Consider the following 15999-nt stretch of genomic DNA (forward strand, 5'->3'; position numbering starts at 1 on the left):
TAGTCTGTTAGACTCCCTTATCTGCAGTAACTAGCTGCAGATTTGTGCTTGTATATGGGTCAGCCCAGTCTATCAGCCAGCCCAATGTATGGCTCATGTGGTGCAGTGGGTAACTGGCTCCATCTCAGGGCCACCATTTTGTCTCTGGCTTCTACCTCGCAAGCCACTGTGTTGCACCTGGCTCCGGTTGGTGGGCCCTCAGGGTTCTAGTAAAAAAAGAAAAGAAAAAAAGGACACTGAAGTTTGACCACACCTGGTAAAGCATGCTAATCCCAGGGTTAGGTATCCTTGTGGTGAATTCCCCACCTTCTTGTTGTATTATGTATAACTTATCATATGACCACTTTTTCTGTCCACAATCCATGTCAACTGGGTTTTCTGACAGGCGTGAGGAAACTCATGATATAAGAGCCCCAACTTGCACAATGAATTGTAATAGATATAATACTAATAAATAAATGACATGGCCAGAATAGGGAATGTGCTATTGGGATAGGAAATTTGCCAGTCTTCTTGGTGAATGTAACTACTAGACCAGCTCCGAAAGAGAGCTCCTTAAGGTTAAGGAGCAGTTAACTCATGGTGTGTATATATCAATCATGGAGTAAAAACACAGTCCTATTGTGCAGTGACACTGTCAAACAGGATCTTGTATTTACAGTCATCAGCTTCTTAGACTGGAGTGAAATGTTACAGCAAACACAAGGCTGACACTTAAAACAGCAGCCCAGTGTTAGTTTCTCCTGCTCAACATCTAGGGATACTCAGGGCTTCGTCACATGGAGCTTTTATCCTGCTATCGAGATTGGTTACTCGTGGAAGTTTGTGAGTCCTTCAGATGACGACGTCAACCTCCAGGGCATCTCCCGCACCTAATGATCTTTATTCCATTTTTTTTAAAGATGGGAGATAATGAGCTATCAGTTTACGGTGCTCGAGTTCCGCTTGAGTTCTCTCACTAGACCACACCGCCATCTAGCAGCTGTATAATGAAACATATGGAAGACTCAGATAAGAGGGAAAAGGAGGGGGAAAGGGGGGCGGGGGAAGGAAGTGTGTGCAAAGGGGGTCCGTCTTGATCCTGCATTTAAAATGGAATTAGAAAGCCCCATTTTAAATGCAGGATTTTAGGCTGGTGTAGAGATGCTCTCAGTGCATGAAGTGGCATTCTGAATTTCTCCAGCCTGCAAGTTGTAGTCAATAAAGTGGGGTAGGCCTCCCTAGGATGTGTACATCAATCTGGAGTGCCCCTAGGACATTTGAGGCTGTTGGTTTGGGCAGCAGCCTGTCCCATCCTTAGTGTTTTGACATCTTGTGTCCTGGATCCAGATAGGTTTAGAAGTGTATTAACAATTTTAGCAATCCTAGGCCCAAAGAACAGTGGGAGGTCCTATGCACATCAATCGAAATAGCTTGCATTTTTAGTACTCCAGCTTTAACTGTTCATATAGAAATAGGTTAAGCATGTATTTGTGATCTTGGGGTGTGTGTGTGTGTGTGTGTGTGTATGTGTGTGTGTGTGTGTGTGTATATATATATATATATATATATATATTGCTTTTTTTTCTAGCCCTTCCTAAAAACCCAAACTAGTAGCCTGTTGTTGTTTTTTCATTGTACCATCTATGTAAATCAGTCTGCTCAGAGGAAGGTTTGAGTAGGCTCTCTGTTGGACAGGGAGTTCTCCAGGCCCTGTTATAAATCCTGCACCTGGATCTAAAGGCAAACTAAACAACTCATAGTTTATTCCAAGCCATCAAAAACTTCTCCACTCTTTTTAAACACAAAATATTCTTTTATTTGTCACCGAAGGCTACACATGGTCACTTCTGTTCTGAGATTTTTTTGTTTTGATTTTCATTTTCTAGAAGGTATCTACATCTGCACGTATTTACAGGCTTGTCTTATTTACACAGTCAAGAATACAGTGTTAGAAACACAAAGTGTCAAGAGAGAGAGAGAAAAAATCTCAAAAAATTAGTTCCAGACGTCAGGAAATTACACACAGTAATGAGAACAAAATCTCCAGTGCTGGGATTGCAAGTGTGACTTTGCGAGAAAGTCCTCCTCAAACTGGTAGCTGTGTTCAGAAGTTATCCTGTTATACAAAGCATATTTTTCTTTGTTTGCCGTAGGAAAAAAAGTGTGCGGTTATTTCTACAAGTGTCTTAACCTCAATCCCTTGCTGAAAAAAATATGGGGAGGTCTAAGATTCTTCCCCCACCCTTTCTTTTCCTTGTTCACTCAGGTGTTCCAGGGGCTCCTTTGCAAATATCAGTAACGTCAGAGGCAAGGTGTAATGGTCTGTAGCATTGTGCCATTAGCAGAAATGTTTCACTGAATAGGGAGAAAAATGATGTGGGGTTTCCAATGACTTGAGTTTCAAGATAAGTTCTGGATCAATTCTTATGCCATTAAAATAGTATCAGCAACCCCATCATATTTACTTTTCCTAAGTGAGGAATATTTAGAGAGAGATTCTAGGATGGTATCTGGCAGAAAGTAAATACAGATATGTGCTTAACACACTAAAGGTGCAATCTCTGCATGCTTACCTTGGTGTAAGCCCCATTGAACGCAGTGGGATTTACTGATGAGTAGACCTGTATAGGGTTGCACTGTAAAGCTACTTTTTGTTGCCATACACGTAATTCTATAGTGCACATAGAACTAGGGTGGCCACCCTCCTACTTTTCACTGTAGGTTGCTATCTGTGAAAAGCTTTTTGCAACTCAGCCCCACTGAAATGAATGTGACTTGCGTATTTAACTTTGCACTTTAGTTTCATCGATTTCAGTGGGGCCTAGCATGCTTCCAAACAAGGCTTTTATTGTGCAATCAGTTTCTTTTACATAATTTTGCAGTGTGTCCAGGCAACATTGTCATTAATTTGTAAACCCCCCCCCAAATATTTTCCCACCACCTCTTCCTTCTTTTTTCATATCAGAAAAAATCTGTTAAGGAAGAAAAGATGGAATAGCCTTTTGAGTGTTAGTGTTATGAACCATACTTCTGAAAGCACCATGTGTTACAAATTTCTCTGGATTGCACTGTGACCAGTGTCACCTATTGTCCCTTTGGGTGGCAGGTCACAGTGGTGAGGACATCAGCAGGATTGCTCCACTGCATATAGAATCAGATCAGGGAAGCAAATGCCCTGGATATGGGGGAATCGGTTTTGTAATGAAAATCTATGTCTTCTGTAGATCTCAAACATCTTGGCTGTGTTATAAGCACACTACACTTCCATTCCCTTCTAGATCCCCTTTTCCATTTTCTAATTAATACCCTTTCTATCGCAACCATCCTGTTTCCATCCTTCTCTCTGGACTCTCATGGTAAAAATCATGAGTTACATACACAAGACTATGCCCTCCAAAACCACAGAGAGAATGTATATTGATGCAGGCAGGACCTAGGGTGATCAGTGGATGACTGAGGCAACACCAACTCAAGAAGACAGGGAGCCATAGATATGCAATTTATGCATATGTAAACTGGATGTGCTAAATTAACATACCTTATTTGTGTTATATCCAACAGAGTGACCTGGTTTGAGCGACAGCTCATGGGCCAAACATCCCATGGGCTGTCATGCATGAGTGGGAGACAGCAGGTGCATTACCTCCCATATGCCCATCACTTCCGCTTTTAATCAACAACCCACGAGCGGCTCCTTCATAGGGTGCTGAGTCTGTTGCCCAAATCCAGACTGCTGGCTTGTTTAGGGGCTAAATAATTCAGCAGTTGTTGGGTTAACCACTGGGTTGTTTAGCCCCTAAACAATCCAGCAGTCCATGTTCAGGCAACATGCTCAGCAACCTATGAAGGGTCTGCTTGTGGGTTAATTAAAAGTGGAAGTGGCAGGTGCGTGGGATGCAACACGCCCGCTCTCTCCTGCTTGTGCTTGTCCATGGGTCAGGCATGCAAACCGGACCATTATCAAGCACTGAGACCATGCTATTGGAAAACATAGCAGAGAGTACTTCCTAGCGGCATGTTCTTACAGCCCAGCAGCATGTGCGCATCAATGTGTTGTATGAGCTTACACACAGACAGAAGCATGACTTAGATGTGGTGAAGTGCTTGTCTGAAACCATTCTCAGTTTGAATGCATTCAACAATATAGTATTCCCAGAAACAATACTCTTTGCTGTTTTAGAAAACTGTTCAAATGCATTCCAGAAATTAAACATCCTCTGACACATCTTTTCTCTTGCTCAGTACAAATCTTAATTTGTCTGTGTGTGTGTGTGTGTGTGTGTGTGAGAGAGAGAGAGAGGCAGAGAGAGAGAGAAAGAGAGTGTGATATACCTTAATTTGTTTTCTTGACTCCAAAGTAAAACCAAAGAAAGGAATGGTGAAAAATCTTTTGGTCCTAAAAACAAGGTAGTTATAACACTCTGTAGAAAACTAACAGACAATTGTGGCTGCAGGAAATACCAAATCAAACATGCTACACAGGGCTAGCTGGAGGGCATGCCTGCCCATTTTTGCATCGGATCAGTTATGAAATTCACCAAAATATTTGTTGATGCACAGATTCTTGTGCTGCAATCCTATACACACTTATCTGGGAGTAAGCTGCTTACTTACTTCCAAGTAGAAATGTACAGGATTGCACTGTTGTGGTAGCAACCCCCAAAGCATCTTTAATGGATATGTTACATTAGAGAGGTGTTTTTCAAACCAAATTGTTGGTCTGAAAACCCTGGCATTCCTTAGAAGCATACTGAGAGGGTTCCTCAAAGAGAAGCATCATGCAAAGACAACTTGACTGACCTGTCCCCTGAGACACCATAGGGAGAGTGATTGGGTGTGCTCTAGGGTCACTCAGTTCCTTTGAGGCAACAGTGAGACTGAACAGGTCTGACCAGAACACTGAGATGAACTGATGAACTGAGATAGGGTCCTATTCCATTCCTTGGAATGGAATAGGACCCAGAATCCTGTGTAACACAGAGAGTGTCCATGGCAGTGACACAGGGAGTCCTCAACAGATTGGTCCATGTGAAAAAGTTCCTGGCATGTAGGAAGTCTGAAGAACAGTTCATCAGGGCATCCCACTATAGGACAAGAGGTTGCAGTAGATACCACTAGAGCACAATAGCTTCCCTTAGCACCTTTTAAAGAATAATTTTGATGTATACTCATGATGGCAACTTCATATGGTGGTGAACGCACTGCCCTCCTATCCCTCAACAGCCACTCATTTCAAAGAAGTCTTCTGCTACATTTCTATCCTGCTTTTCCTTTAAGGAGTTCAGGGACACATGCCAAAGTTTCCTGGATGTCTCCCTCCAGACACTGGCCAGTAACTTATTTGAGCTTATGGATAGATGTGCCTCTAATTTCACGAAGACATGTGATGTGAGATGCCACTAAAGTCCCCTGTCTGCAGTTGAAATTTTAGGAAATGTGTATACTTCCTTCCTCTTATAGGTAAAGATAAATAAAAAGAGGTGCCCAAGGACAAGCTAATAGTATAGAATGTTTGTCCATTGGAGCTGCTACACAAAATTTATCTTGGTTCTTTGGAGATCTTTGTATGAATGTTTTATGACCTGTACGGTTCACCCTATGTCATAGGTGAGAGAGATGACACAAATGTCCAAGTCAGGTAAAAAATTATGGTGTCACTCTGATGCCCTACAAGGGTTGGCTCTGGATTTTCGGTGACCTGAGGCCTCTCTGGTAGTATGCACTCTCAGCTTGCTGAGATACTCCATTACCCTGATCACGATGTCAAAATAACATGTTCTAGCAGAGAGAGGGGATTGTTGTCTGGATGCATTACAGCCTGGTTATCTCCCTCCTCACCCATGCCAGGTCACTCATGCATCAGCCTCCTTCTCTGCCGCTCTCTCAAGGACCAGGAACAGCACAGCAGAGGCTGGTAGCTCCAACGTCAATGGGGTGGTGAATCCACTTCTGGTTTCAGGCAGAACCAGTCACAACTCTAAAGGAGCTATCCAAGATGATGAACCCTATTCCCCAGATAAGTTCAGTACCTTGCATAGTTCCTTTAGACTTCTGACCGAAACCTAGAGCAGATTCATCTCCACAATGAGCCACCATCCTCCACCAGGATAGCCGAGGAGGAGGCGGAGCTACACACAGGAAAGAGACACACACAACCTCTTACTTGTGCAGGGGGAATGACGAGTTGAATGGATGGAATCCATCCAGGCAGCAGACAGTTTTCCTGACTGGCTATAATCGTTTATAAAACAACCTCCTTTTCCGTTGCTTCCTGACACTCAAAAAAACTCACTCAAATATCCCCCACTCAAGTCATGGCATGTGTCCATGTCCTTCATTCTCAGTCTTGGGCACTATTCTCTTGGTGTCCAGTTCTCACAATTTGGAAGTCTGTTGGGGTGTTTTTAGAGAGAGACTCTGGAATAGATTTTGTCTCACGAGCTGAACACATATTGATCTCACAAGGCTATATGTTTTCCACATATACATTATATCCCTTATGAGCTGTGAAAAACAATGTGAAAATATGACACTGAAATGCTAGCGAGTGCCTGAGCAGGATTTCCACAGGCAAGGGGGTAAGCTTCAGTGTCTTGCACAAGATTCTTGTTACCCCTAGGGATGTTGGAGAAATCCACCACGGACTCCAGTGAGGCTGGATTCTTTGGAATCCGGCCCCCCGGAGTCCGTGGCGGAACGGCCTCTCCACCTGCCACCCCCCAAAATCCCCCCCCGGGACGGACCTACCTGGCGGCAGATGCGGCGGCGGTGGCGGATGCAGTGGCAAATGCGGTGGCGGTGGCTCCAGCTCGTCTTCCAGCTGCTGCGGCCACAAATGGAGGCTGTTGTAGCAGCTGCCACTTGCGTGCCTGCATTAGGCCATAATGCGGCTGCTACGCCATTTGCGCCCCTGCTCTTTGCCGTGATAGGCTACATAAGTATTTACGTAGCCTATCATGGCAAAAGGTAGGGATGCAAATGGTGTAGCAGCCACCATTTGCATCCCTGCCTTTTGCCGTGGTAGGCTACATAAATACTAATGCAGCCTATCATGGCCTAATGCAAGGATGCAAATGGCGGCCGCAGCAGCCCGGCAGTGGCCGGAAGTCCGGCTGCGGCTGGCCCCGGCCAGCGGCTCCATGGCTTTGCTGCGGAGCAGAGCTGGCTGGGGAGGATTCCGGGGGGAGGGACGGATCGCCTCCCACCCCCGCGGATCCCCGGAACGGAACAAGGTAAGGGATTTGTACATCCTTAGTTACACCCACCTCTCATGGTTACTATTGCCCCAGTATCTGCACCTTCAGGTCACCTGATGCCAATCTCCATATCATTCTGTTCTACTATGCCCCGGTTCTTTGGAAACCACAATGCTGGAAGTAGAATGAATTGCACAAAACAAGCAGATGTGGGCAAAGTTGCATAACACGGTTTGATAGCAGAATCTGGGTTTCCATGGCACAGAACTGGGTTACATTAGTGCTAAATGTGGGGTTTCTTTGCACAGAGTATTAATGGCTGTTCCACTTTCCAAGACCAGATGTAATGTATTTGGACGTGTATTTGACTGAGATTCTTGCATTGAGCAGGGGGTTGGACTCGACGGTCTTATAGGCCCCTTCCAAGCCTACTATTCTATCATTCTATGAATCCACCTGCCTATAGCTCAGTAGTAGGATATGTACTTTGCATGCCTACTGCCCTAGGTTCAATCCCTGGGATCACCCATTAAAGGACAACGTGGAGGCAAAGAAAGACTTTCTCCAAGACCTAGGGGTGCTGCTGCAAGTTAGATGGCCCTGGGGAACCCAGAGCAATGGCTTGGCTCAGTATAATGGACAAAGCAGACTGGACTTGGTGGACGTGTGGAGTGTCTTCCAATGGTTTTTGTTTTTTTGCAGTGCAGCCACAGGAGGCTCTGAGTTTGATGTAAGCAGCGCTGCTGGTGTGTGCCTCTTTTTCTATGGGCCATCTGCTCACTAAAAAGCACCTCCCAGCCACTTCTTGATACGATATCTTTTTATCTTGAGGGAGAAATGCAGTGGATTATTTTGGCCTATGGAGAAAGAGTTAAAGACCTCTTCTCCCTTGCTGTAGCTCTCATCAAATTCGGCATGCCCCTTCCCCACAGCTGCATTAGAGTAAAAACAAAAACCACTGAGATCCACAGTAACATCTAGTTTGGTCCTCAGGTATATAATTCTCAGGAGGAATTGAGAACATTTCACCATGAATGGTGAGCCTACCATTGGAAAATTGCCACCTGTACTTTTAAGAGAAGAGCTTGCATCCTCAAAAGATGACTTTTAAGACACTTGACCTGGTGTACAGAAATACTATATATTTAAGGAGAGTTTACCATTGACAATTATACATCATTGGTGCTTTCCATCCAACAGCATGTGCAAGAAAAGTTATCCTAGTAGAGTGTGAATCTTCCCCCACCCCCAACCCCATAGCTGTAACGGGGCTTCAAAGTAAAAAAACAAGATCTGCAGCGATACATACTCTGTCACACTCACACAAAAACAAAAACAAACTGGTGAACAAAATAGCCTATCGTAGTAAAAAAGACTCATTTAAAAAAAATAAAAAAAGATTATTCCATCTCAGGAAGGGAAAGACTCATCTTGCAAGTCTATAAGACGCAGCTATTTTGCCTTGTTCGGCCACTTCTGAGCCGCAGAATCGCCCAGAAAGAGTGTGAAATGTGAAAATGACCTGCAAGTTCTCCTTTAGGGGCTCACGGTTATTTAGAAGGATCACATTAAGAAGATTTAGAACAGTCTCCAGCTTCTTCTTTTTGTTTGTTTTCTGTGTGCACTGCAGGGTGTCATGAGCTTACTCTCCCACCCCACCTGCTCCTTATTGGAAATCCTTTTTTTTTTCCTTTTCCAACCCACGTATGAAGGGTTAGTGTGAATCCAATACAGAGACCCTTTTCTCACCACATTAGGAAATCTATGGATTTACATGGACAACTCCTCATTTTTTGGAGTGTTGCACAAAACGGGAAAGGAAGGACGAAAAGGACACGGGATTTCACTGTGTTCACGCAACAGCGAAATATACTTTCTGGTCCATGGAAGGGTGGGTGGGGGTGGGGTGGGGGGAATGATAATAGTAACAGGTGAGAAAGTCAAATTTAAAAAAATAAAATAAAAGGATGTTGCATGAGTTACAGTGCAACTGTATTATCACTCCACCCCAACTTTATTCCTTATCATTTATGTTCTTTGTTTTTTAAAAAAGGATTGAGTACAACACAGTCTGGTACGCGGCCACAAAAGAGTAGCTGTCTTTGGCAAGAAGTCAACGCATCGACCCTCTCTGTCACCTTCTGCCCATCTCGCTCTGTCTCATAAAATGGATGTTGTTGGCGCTGTCTGAGAGTTCAGGATACTGCTCCACTGAGATCACAAAGTAGCCATCGTAGCCCTGAACCCGCCCTGTGTTTAGCAATTGCTGCTTCTCCCCTTCTGTCCAAGAGCGGGTTCCCTCTTCCCCATCCCGCAGTCTCTGCTGCTCCCGCACCCAGGCTTGGGTCACAGCACGTTGCCTGGCCAACTCCAGCACACGTGTCTTCTCCTCATCCAAGGTGGTCCCATAGCGGGTGTTTAGGCACAGTGCTCCATGTTGGAGCTGGATGTCTGTGTATCGTCTAGTCCTTCCATTGAGCACTGTGTTGATTTGGGAGACGGTGACATTGACGCCATTTTCCAAGGTTCTCCTCCCACCGCTGAGGCCCAAGATGGACAAGTCGCTGTCCGACGACCCTGGTTTGACAAAATAGTGGGTGTCCATGCCCTCAATAGTGAAGTGCAAATTCTCCAGGTAGTGAGCGTTGTTCAGTATGGCTGCAATTCTCCGCCCATCCTCATTAGCTGTGCTGATGATGTCGGTGGCTACCCTTCCATCTTTCATAGCAAATTTGACCCCCTTTCCAATGATGGATCCTCCTGAAGCAAAGTTATTGTTCTCCTTGACTTCATGGCATCCCGCAATGCTTGAGCTGTAGATCTGTTCAAATCGCTCTAGGGTGACAAAAGCCTTCAACTGCTTCTGCACTTCACACTGCACTCCCAAAATCGACTGAGCAGCAGCAGAGAAAAAGATTAGGAAGATTAGGACAGAGAGAAACTCATGTTAGCAATATACAGATGTTGAATGACCCCTGTCCCCCCGGCAAGGAAGAGTCTTGTGGCATCTTAAAGACTACCAAACGTAGACTGCAATCCTAGACACACTTACATGGGAGTAAGTCCCACTGAACTCAATGGGATTTATTTCCACGTAGACATACATAGGATTGCACTGTTAATCTTTTGGGTGTATACTTTTGTGGACTTATTTTGTTCACCTTTGAGGTGAACAAAATAAGAGCCAACAATGTGATGTGGCTGCAAAAAAGGCAAATGCTCTTTTGAGCTGCATTAATAGAAGCATAGCTTCCAAATCCTGGGAAGTACTAGTTCCCCTCTATTCAGCACTGGTTAGGCCTCATCTGGAGTACTGTGTCCAGTTCTGGGCACTGCACTTTAAGAAGGATGCAGACAAGCTGGAGAGGGCTCAGAGGAGGGCAATGAAGATGGTCATGGGACTGGAAACAAAGCCCTATGAGGAGAGATGGAAAGAACTGGGCATGTTTAGCCTTGAGAAGAGAAGACTGAAGGGAGATAGGACAGTGCTCTTCAAGTACTTGAAAGGTTGTCATAGAGAGGAAAGCCAGGATCTCTTCTTAATCATCTCAGAGTGCAGGACACGGAAGAATGGCCTCAAGTGACAGGAAGCCAGATTCCGGCTGAACATCAGGAAAAATGTCCTGACTGTTAGAGCAATACAACAATGGAACCCATTCCCTAGGGAGGTGGTGGGCTCTCCCATACTGGAGGCATTCAAGATGAAGCTGGACAGCCACCTGTCAGGGATGCTCTGACTTGGATTCCTGCATTGAGCAAGGGGTTGGACTCGATGGTCTTATAGGGCCCTTCCAGCCCTACTATTCTATGATTCTATGAACTGTTACAAGGCTCTTCCTTCTTTTTGATGCATCAGACTAACATGGCTACCCCTCTGGAATAGGCTGAATGAAACGTAGCAACAGCATTTCAGCATGATGGAGAAATGCCTATAAGCAATCAGTTCCAATCCTTTGGGAAGGAAAGGCAGTGTATTCAATGAAGGCAGAAGTAAATTTTGAGCTTGCTTTAACTTCTTCCAAGAGGATGCCATAGATGTCATAGTCATAGAATCATAGGGTTGGAAGGGGCCTACAAGATCATCAAGTCCAACCCCCTGCTCCGTGAAGGAAGCCTGATTCCCAGGCGGGCTCCCATCCAAGTACTAACCAGGGCCGACCCTGCTTAGCTTCCGATATCAGACGAGATCAGGCACATCCAGCCCTTTGCTGGTGCCCTTGCATCCACATCACAGTAAGCCACTGGGTGCGTGTGCACATAACACAAAACCATAATTTAGCATTACGTGCACAAGGAACAATGTGCCCGTGCAAAGTGCTGGGCATAAAGCACTCAGTGCATACTCTGCTCTTTTTCTCCTGCATGGCCAGGAGGAGGAATAAACCCGAACTTAATTTCATTTTTTTCCAGATTCCTGGTTTGTCATTATGTTTGAAAAAGGAAATGTTGTTTAAAACAAACTCTACTCAACTGCTAAACAAAGCAGTTTTAAAACCGGGATTGTTTTTATGGTTTGTTTAAGGAACTATTTTTTTTTTTAATGGCAGAACCTACTTATATATTCGAAATATCTTTCACCTCACCCATTGCCATATTAAGTGTTTCTAAGGGCCAAACTAGGCATGATATAGGGAGATCCATGGGGTCGGGGGGTGGGGATCAATCAAGAAAATGATGCAGAAGGAAAGGACGAACCCACCCTCCACTGATAGTGTAATCCCAATCAGACCCAATTCACGGATCTTCCATTTCATCTATAGTTTGGCCCTAAATTAACAACATGAGGCGATCACTTTTTCTCTAAGACTCAAACCGTGACGCTCCTGAAGTGTCCCTTTACCAACAGCTTCTGCATGGTACTGTGGAATGTTATGAGCGCCACTGTAATCGTAATTAAAAAACTTCTCTGTTATCTCAAAATAAGTCCTGCTGTGCCTTTGAAAAGCTGCTTAATTTTAAGATCTAACGACCTTGAACACACCCTTTTAATAATAAAGTAATGCATTTGGGAAGAGTGCTTTCTTCTGGGGAAGAAAAACAACTTTGTGGGCTCTGTGGCTGGAAAATAAAAGGAAGGGACGCAAACAGATTATGCAGAGTTCAAAGAGTCAGAGTATCCTGACTTTGAAATTTGCTACCCATTCCGTTTCATCTTCCATTATATATCTTCCTCCCTAGCTGAACTAGGGAAGAAGAGAAATAGAAAATGCAGTTTGAGTGAAGACGGTGGGCTTCTGATAATGCCCAGGCTTTCAGCAAACTGTTAAGATAGAGAGGAATGCTAGAAAACCAGAAGTACCATAGATAGAAGATTGGAGTCTGAGATTTGAGTCTGAGTCCCAGCTGAGTCCTGGACTCAGAGATATTCTGCTTGGTACAAAGGGGTTTATGTTGGGAAATTAGTAGCAGTCAGTGTGCTGATTGCCATGGCTGTCACATCACATGAGAGAAGGTCTCTGGTCCAGTGAAGGGTAAGTAAAAATAAATAAATCCCATATCCCACATTTCAGATGTGAGGGGGAAGAGGCCAATTCCTCCCTTCATCCTATGTCCGACATCCCTGATCCAGCAAAGGGGAGGGTTTTGTTTTTTTTTTAAACCTAACTCTCATTGGACTGGAGACCTTCTCTCCAGGGACACAGAGCTCACTTCATGTCTCGAGGATGAACGGCTTGGATGCAGCAAGGAATACGTAAAGACACCACCCCCTTGCTGCAGGGTGAATTGCAGAAGACATTCTGGCTTCCATGATCCATTCTAGAGTCTTGGCAGAATGGAACAATTTCAATTCTATTCCCACAAAATCTCTGTGGAGTAGAACCGGGTGGCTCTGCTCACCCGAACACTTTGATCTTAAGGGGCTGGGGGGAAAACATTTGTGATAGCACTGTGTTGATCCTTTTGGGTGGAGAAAAGCACTGCAGCACTCCAGCTTGGAAAGTGTCAGGGTTGTTTCTGAGTGCAGGGAGTGGGACAGCAGTTCAGATTCTGAAGGAGAACCGCCAGACACGGGGGAGGTGTTTCCCCAGGCTAGCCCAGACATGACTGGCCCGGCTTCTCAGGTTACAAATGCCCAGCTGGCTGAGGATGAGGGTTCCTCTTCACACCCCCTTTGAGAGAGAGCGAACAGAAGGGGGCGGGGTTGGAGAATCTGATCTAATAGATGCCAGGTGCATATGCAGAGCAAAGAGAGGGAAAGCAGGGGTGGAACTTAGATGGTCTACCAGATTGGCCTTGCGTGAGAAGCTGCGCTCAGAAGCCTCACAAGAGAGAGGTTCCTCCTCCACTTAAGTTAGGCTAGGGAGCCTGCCTTCCTCTTCAAATGGCGGGCAACTTTCATAACTACCTTTTGAACCCCCTGAAGGCATTTCCGTGTAGACTGGGAGTCACTGAGAATTTGCATCTGTATGACCCTGTGAAGTAATGGATTAAAAGCTGTGGACTGAAGCCCTCATCTGTGCATGTTTTGGCGTTTGAAGTTAAGTGGGGGCAAAAGGAATCCTGGCAGAAAGAGAGCTACAGTGATATTGTGGTAGTAGATGTTGCTGCAATAGCACTCGAACGCTCTCCATCCAAGCTAGATGGACTGCTGCTTCTCGTGGCTGTAAAAGGCTGGAAGACACTGCCATGATTGTACCTCATCAATCTTTATGTCCCAGGAAAGAGCTCTGTCATTGCCAGGAGGATGTACAGAGGTGCTTATGTGCTTGGTGGGTATGAGGACTAAACCTGGAGAAGCTGGCACTCCACTGGCTATATACACCCCCCCAAAAAAAAATTGAAAGGGTTCTGTAGAATAAATTAGTGATGACCCCAAGAGATAGCCTTCTAGAAGCCAGAGAAGCAGACTTTATATCAAAGTCAGGCAGATGGACTTTTCATCCACATTACAGAGGGTGTGTCCAGATGGAGGGGTCCCTAGCATGAACCATTAGAAGGCCTTGTGCAACCAATCCGTCTTTTTCTCCTTAATGGAGTTTTGGCCATAAAGAAAAAGACAGAAACATGGGGAAAAAACAGGAGTGTTATGAGTAAAAGACAACATCGTCTGGACCCCCCGTAAATTTCCACAAACAGGGCAGGGCGATGGTGGGATAAAAGTCTCTACCTTGCTGTTGTCCCATTCTTGGGTTTTCAGCTGGGTGTGGATGAGTTCATAGGAGGGTTCCACAGTGTCCATGTCAGGCTTAGGATATCCGGGGATGACATTGTGCAGTTGAAACCCAAATGTGAGCAGCCAGCTGTTGACATCTGGAACAGGAGAAGATAAACTAAAAATTTATCTGCTAGCTACATTTTAATGCATGTAGGCAAAGCCAAGCAGCTTGTATTTCAGAGCTGGAAATCTGGAAGGAGGAAGAGGTCACATTCCCCCAAATGGAAAAAAGTGCACTGGCTATTTGCATATGTTCATTCATATGCACATTTAAAGCTGTACATTGCCTAACATGCCTGAAGTGGTCATAATGGCAACTGTACTGCTATAGGACAGATTTTAGATTGCATGTTGTGGCCAATGGGAAGCAAATTCACATCAAGCCACCTTATGGGTAAGACACCCAGCAAGTCAACCAGCAGAGCCAGTGTGATCCACTGGATCAAAAGCTGGCATTGGATCTGGGAAAGGGTGGACTCCAGATGCATCCAACCATAAACTGACTGTGGGTCCTTAAATCAGTTGCTTATCACCCTATGTCCTCCATTTACAAAATAATGGAAGTGGCCGGTTCCTTTTTAATATCTGTCAGCAGGCCGGTCAATTGCTTCTTCTTGCTATATTCTCAGCCCTTTCAGCACAACTCCATGTTGCCCACTAATGAGCCAAGTGAAGAAAAACGTTGAATATCCTTTTCTGTTTGCTGGTATTCAGGGTGCCTTCTGTGCCTTTGAGAGATAGAAGGCAATGCTGCTTCTTATTATTTTATGAAGATTTGCTTTAAAATAAAAAGCACCTTGCTCTCATAGTAGAAATCTCAGGCTGCTATAGCACAAAAATAATCAACTTGCTGCCTCAAGGGAAAATTCTTCACAGCATCTTTACACATCACTCACCAACATCCATTGCCCTGCAGATTAATCAACATCATGCTTAGTAACTCCCCATTGATTCAAAGGAAAGAGTATCTCAACATAGCTGCATGACAGACTTAAAAGTGGTTTAACTATTATTCCCTTGTTCAAGGAAAGCCTGGAAACTGTAGTTTTCTGACGCGGGCTAAGAATCTCTAAGTTTTTAGTCACGACCAACTACAATCAGCAGGCTTCTTTGGGGAGTCCGTGAAAGCTAAACTGGTATAAAAATCAATTTAAGTTCGTAGTGTAGATATATTCTCACTACAAGCACTACGAGATTAAATTTTAGCCTTTCAGATTCTCAGGGTTGGGTTTTTTGTTTGTTTCTTGGCTCTGCATATTGTGGATGATGAAGAACAAAAGAAAGAGCCCCCTGCAAAGAGCACATCCAGTACTGGATGGGGGAAGAGGTCAGCAAATGGTTTTCAAGGCAGAGTCAAAAAGAACTTGTCAAGAGGACAAAAAGCAACTTGCTTGAAAAGTTAATCAATTCTTTGTGAACTGCTATTCTGGAAGGTATATGAAAACATCTGTAAACACAGCCTTCTCTGCGGGATGTGGAGTGTGGGTGGAAGGAGGTCAGAAAGAAACATTTTTTTAAAGGTCCAGGAGCTCAAAGTGAAAGAGACAGAAAGCACGCTCCAGCCACAGCGAAGGGTGTGATTAATCCTCCCATTGAAATCAATGGGACTTCAAAGTGCTTGTCTTTGACCAGGCTGTGCCCCAATCTGCTGAATGGCAGCAACAT

The 15999-nt window shown here is 44.7% G+C and overlaps 1 protein-coding gene across 1 annotated transcript in view; it reads right to left on the reverse strand.

Annotated features, from left to right (window-relative positions):
* Window positions 1-8301: 8301 nt before the first annotated feature.
* The window catches only part of TENM4 (teneurin transmembrane protein 4), a 352941-nt gene continuing 345243 nt past the window's right edge, over window positions 8302-15999 (reverse strand). Inside the window, exons 28-29 of the mRNA XM_084845392.1 lie at window positions 14287-14429; window positions 8302-10071 (exon numbers count right to left, since the gene is read on the reverse strand). Of these exons, the coding sequence (XP_084701518.1) occupies window positions 9313-10071; window positions 14287-14429 (902 nt within the window). The 3' untranslated portion in view covers window positions 8302-9312. The remainder of the gene's footprint in view (window positions 10072-14286; window positions 14430-15999) is intronic.

Source organism: Heloderma suspectum, chromosome 3 (genome assembly GCF_057233095.1).
Source record: "Heloderma suspectum isolate Gila_16-S chromosome 3, 16-S_ref, whole genome shotgun sequence".
NCBI classification, from domain to species: Eukaryota; Metazoa; Chordata; class Lepidosauria; order Squamata; family Helodermatidae; genus Heloderma; species Heloderma suspectum.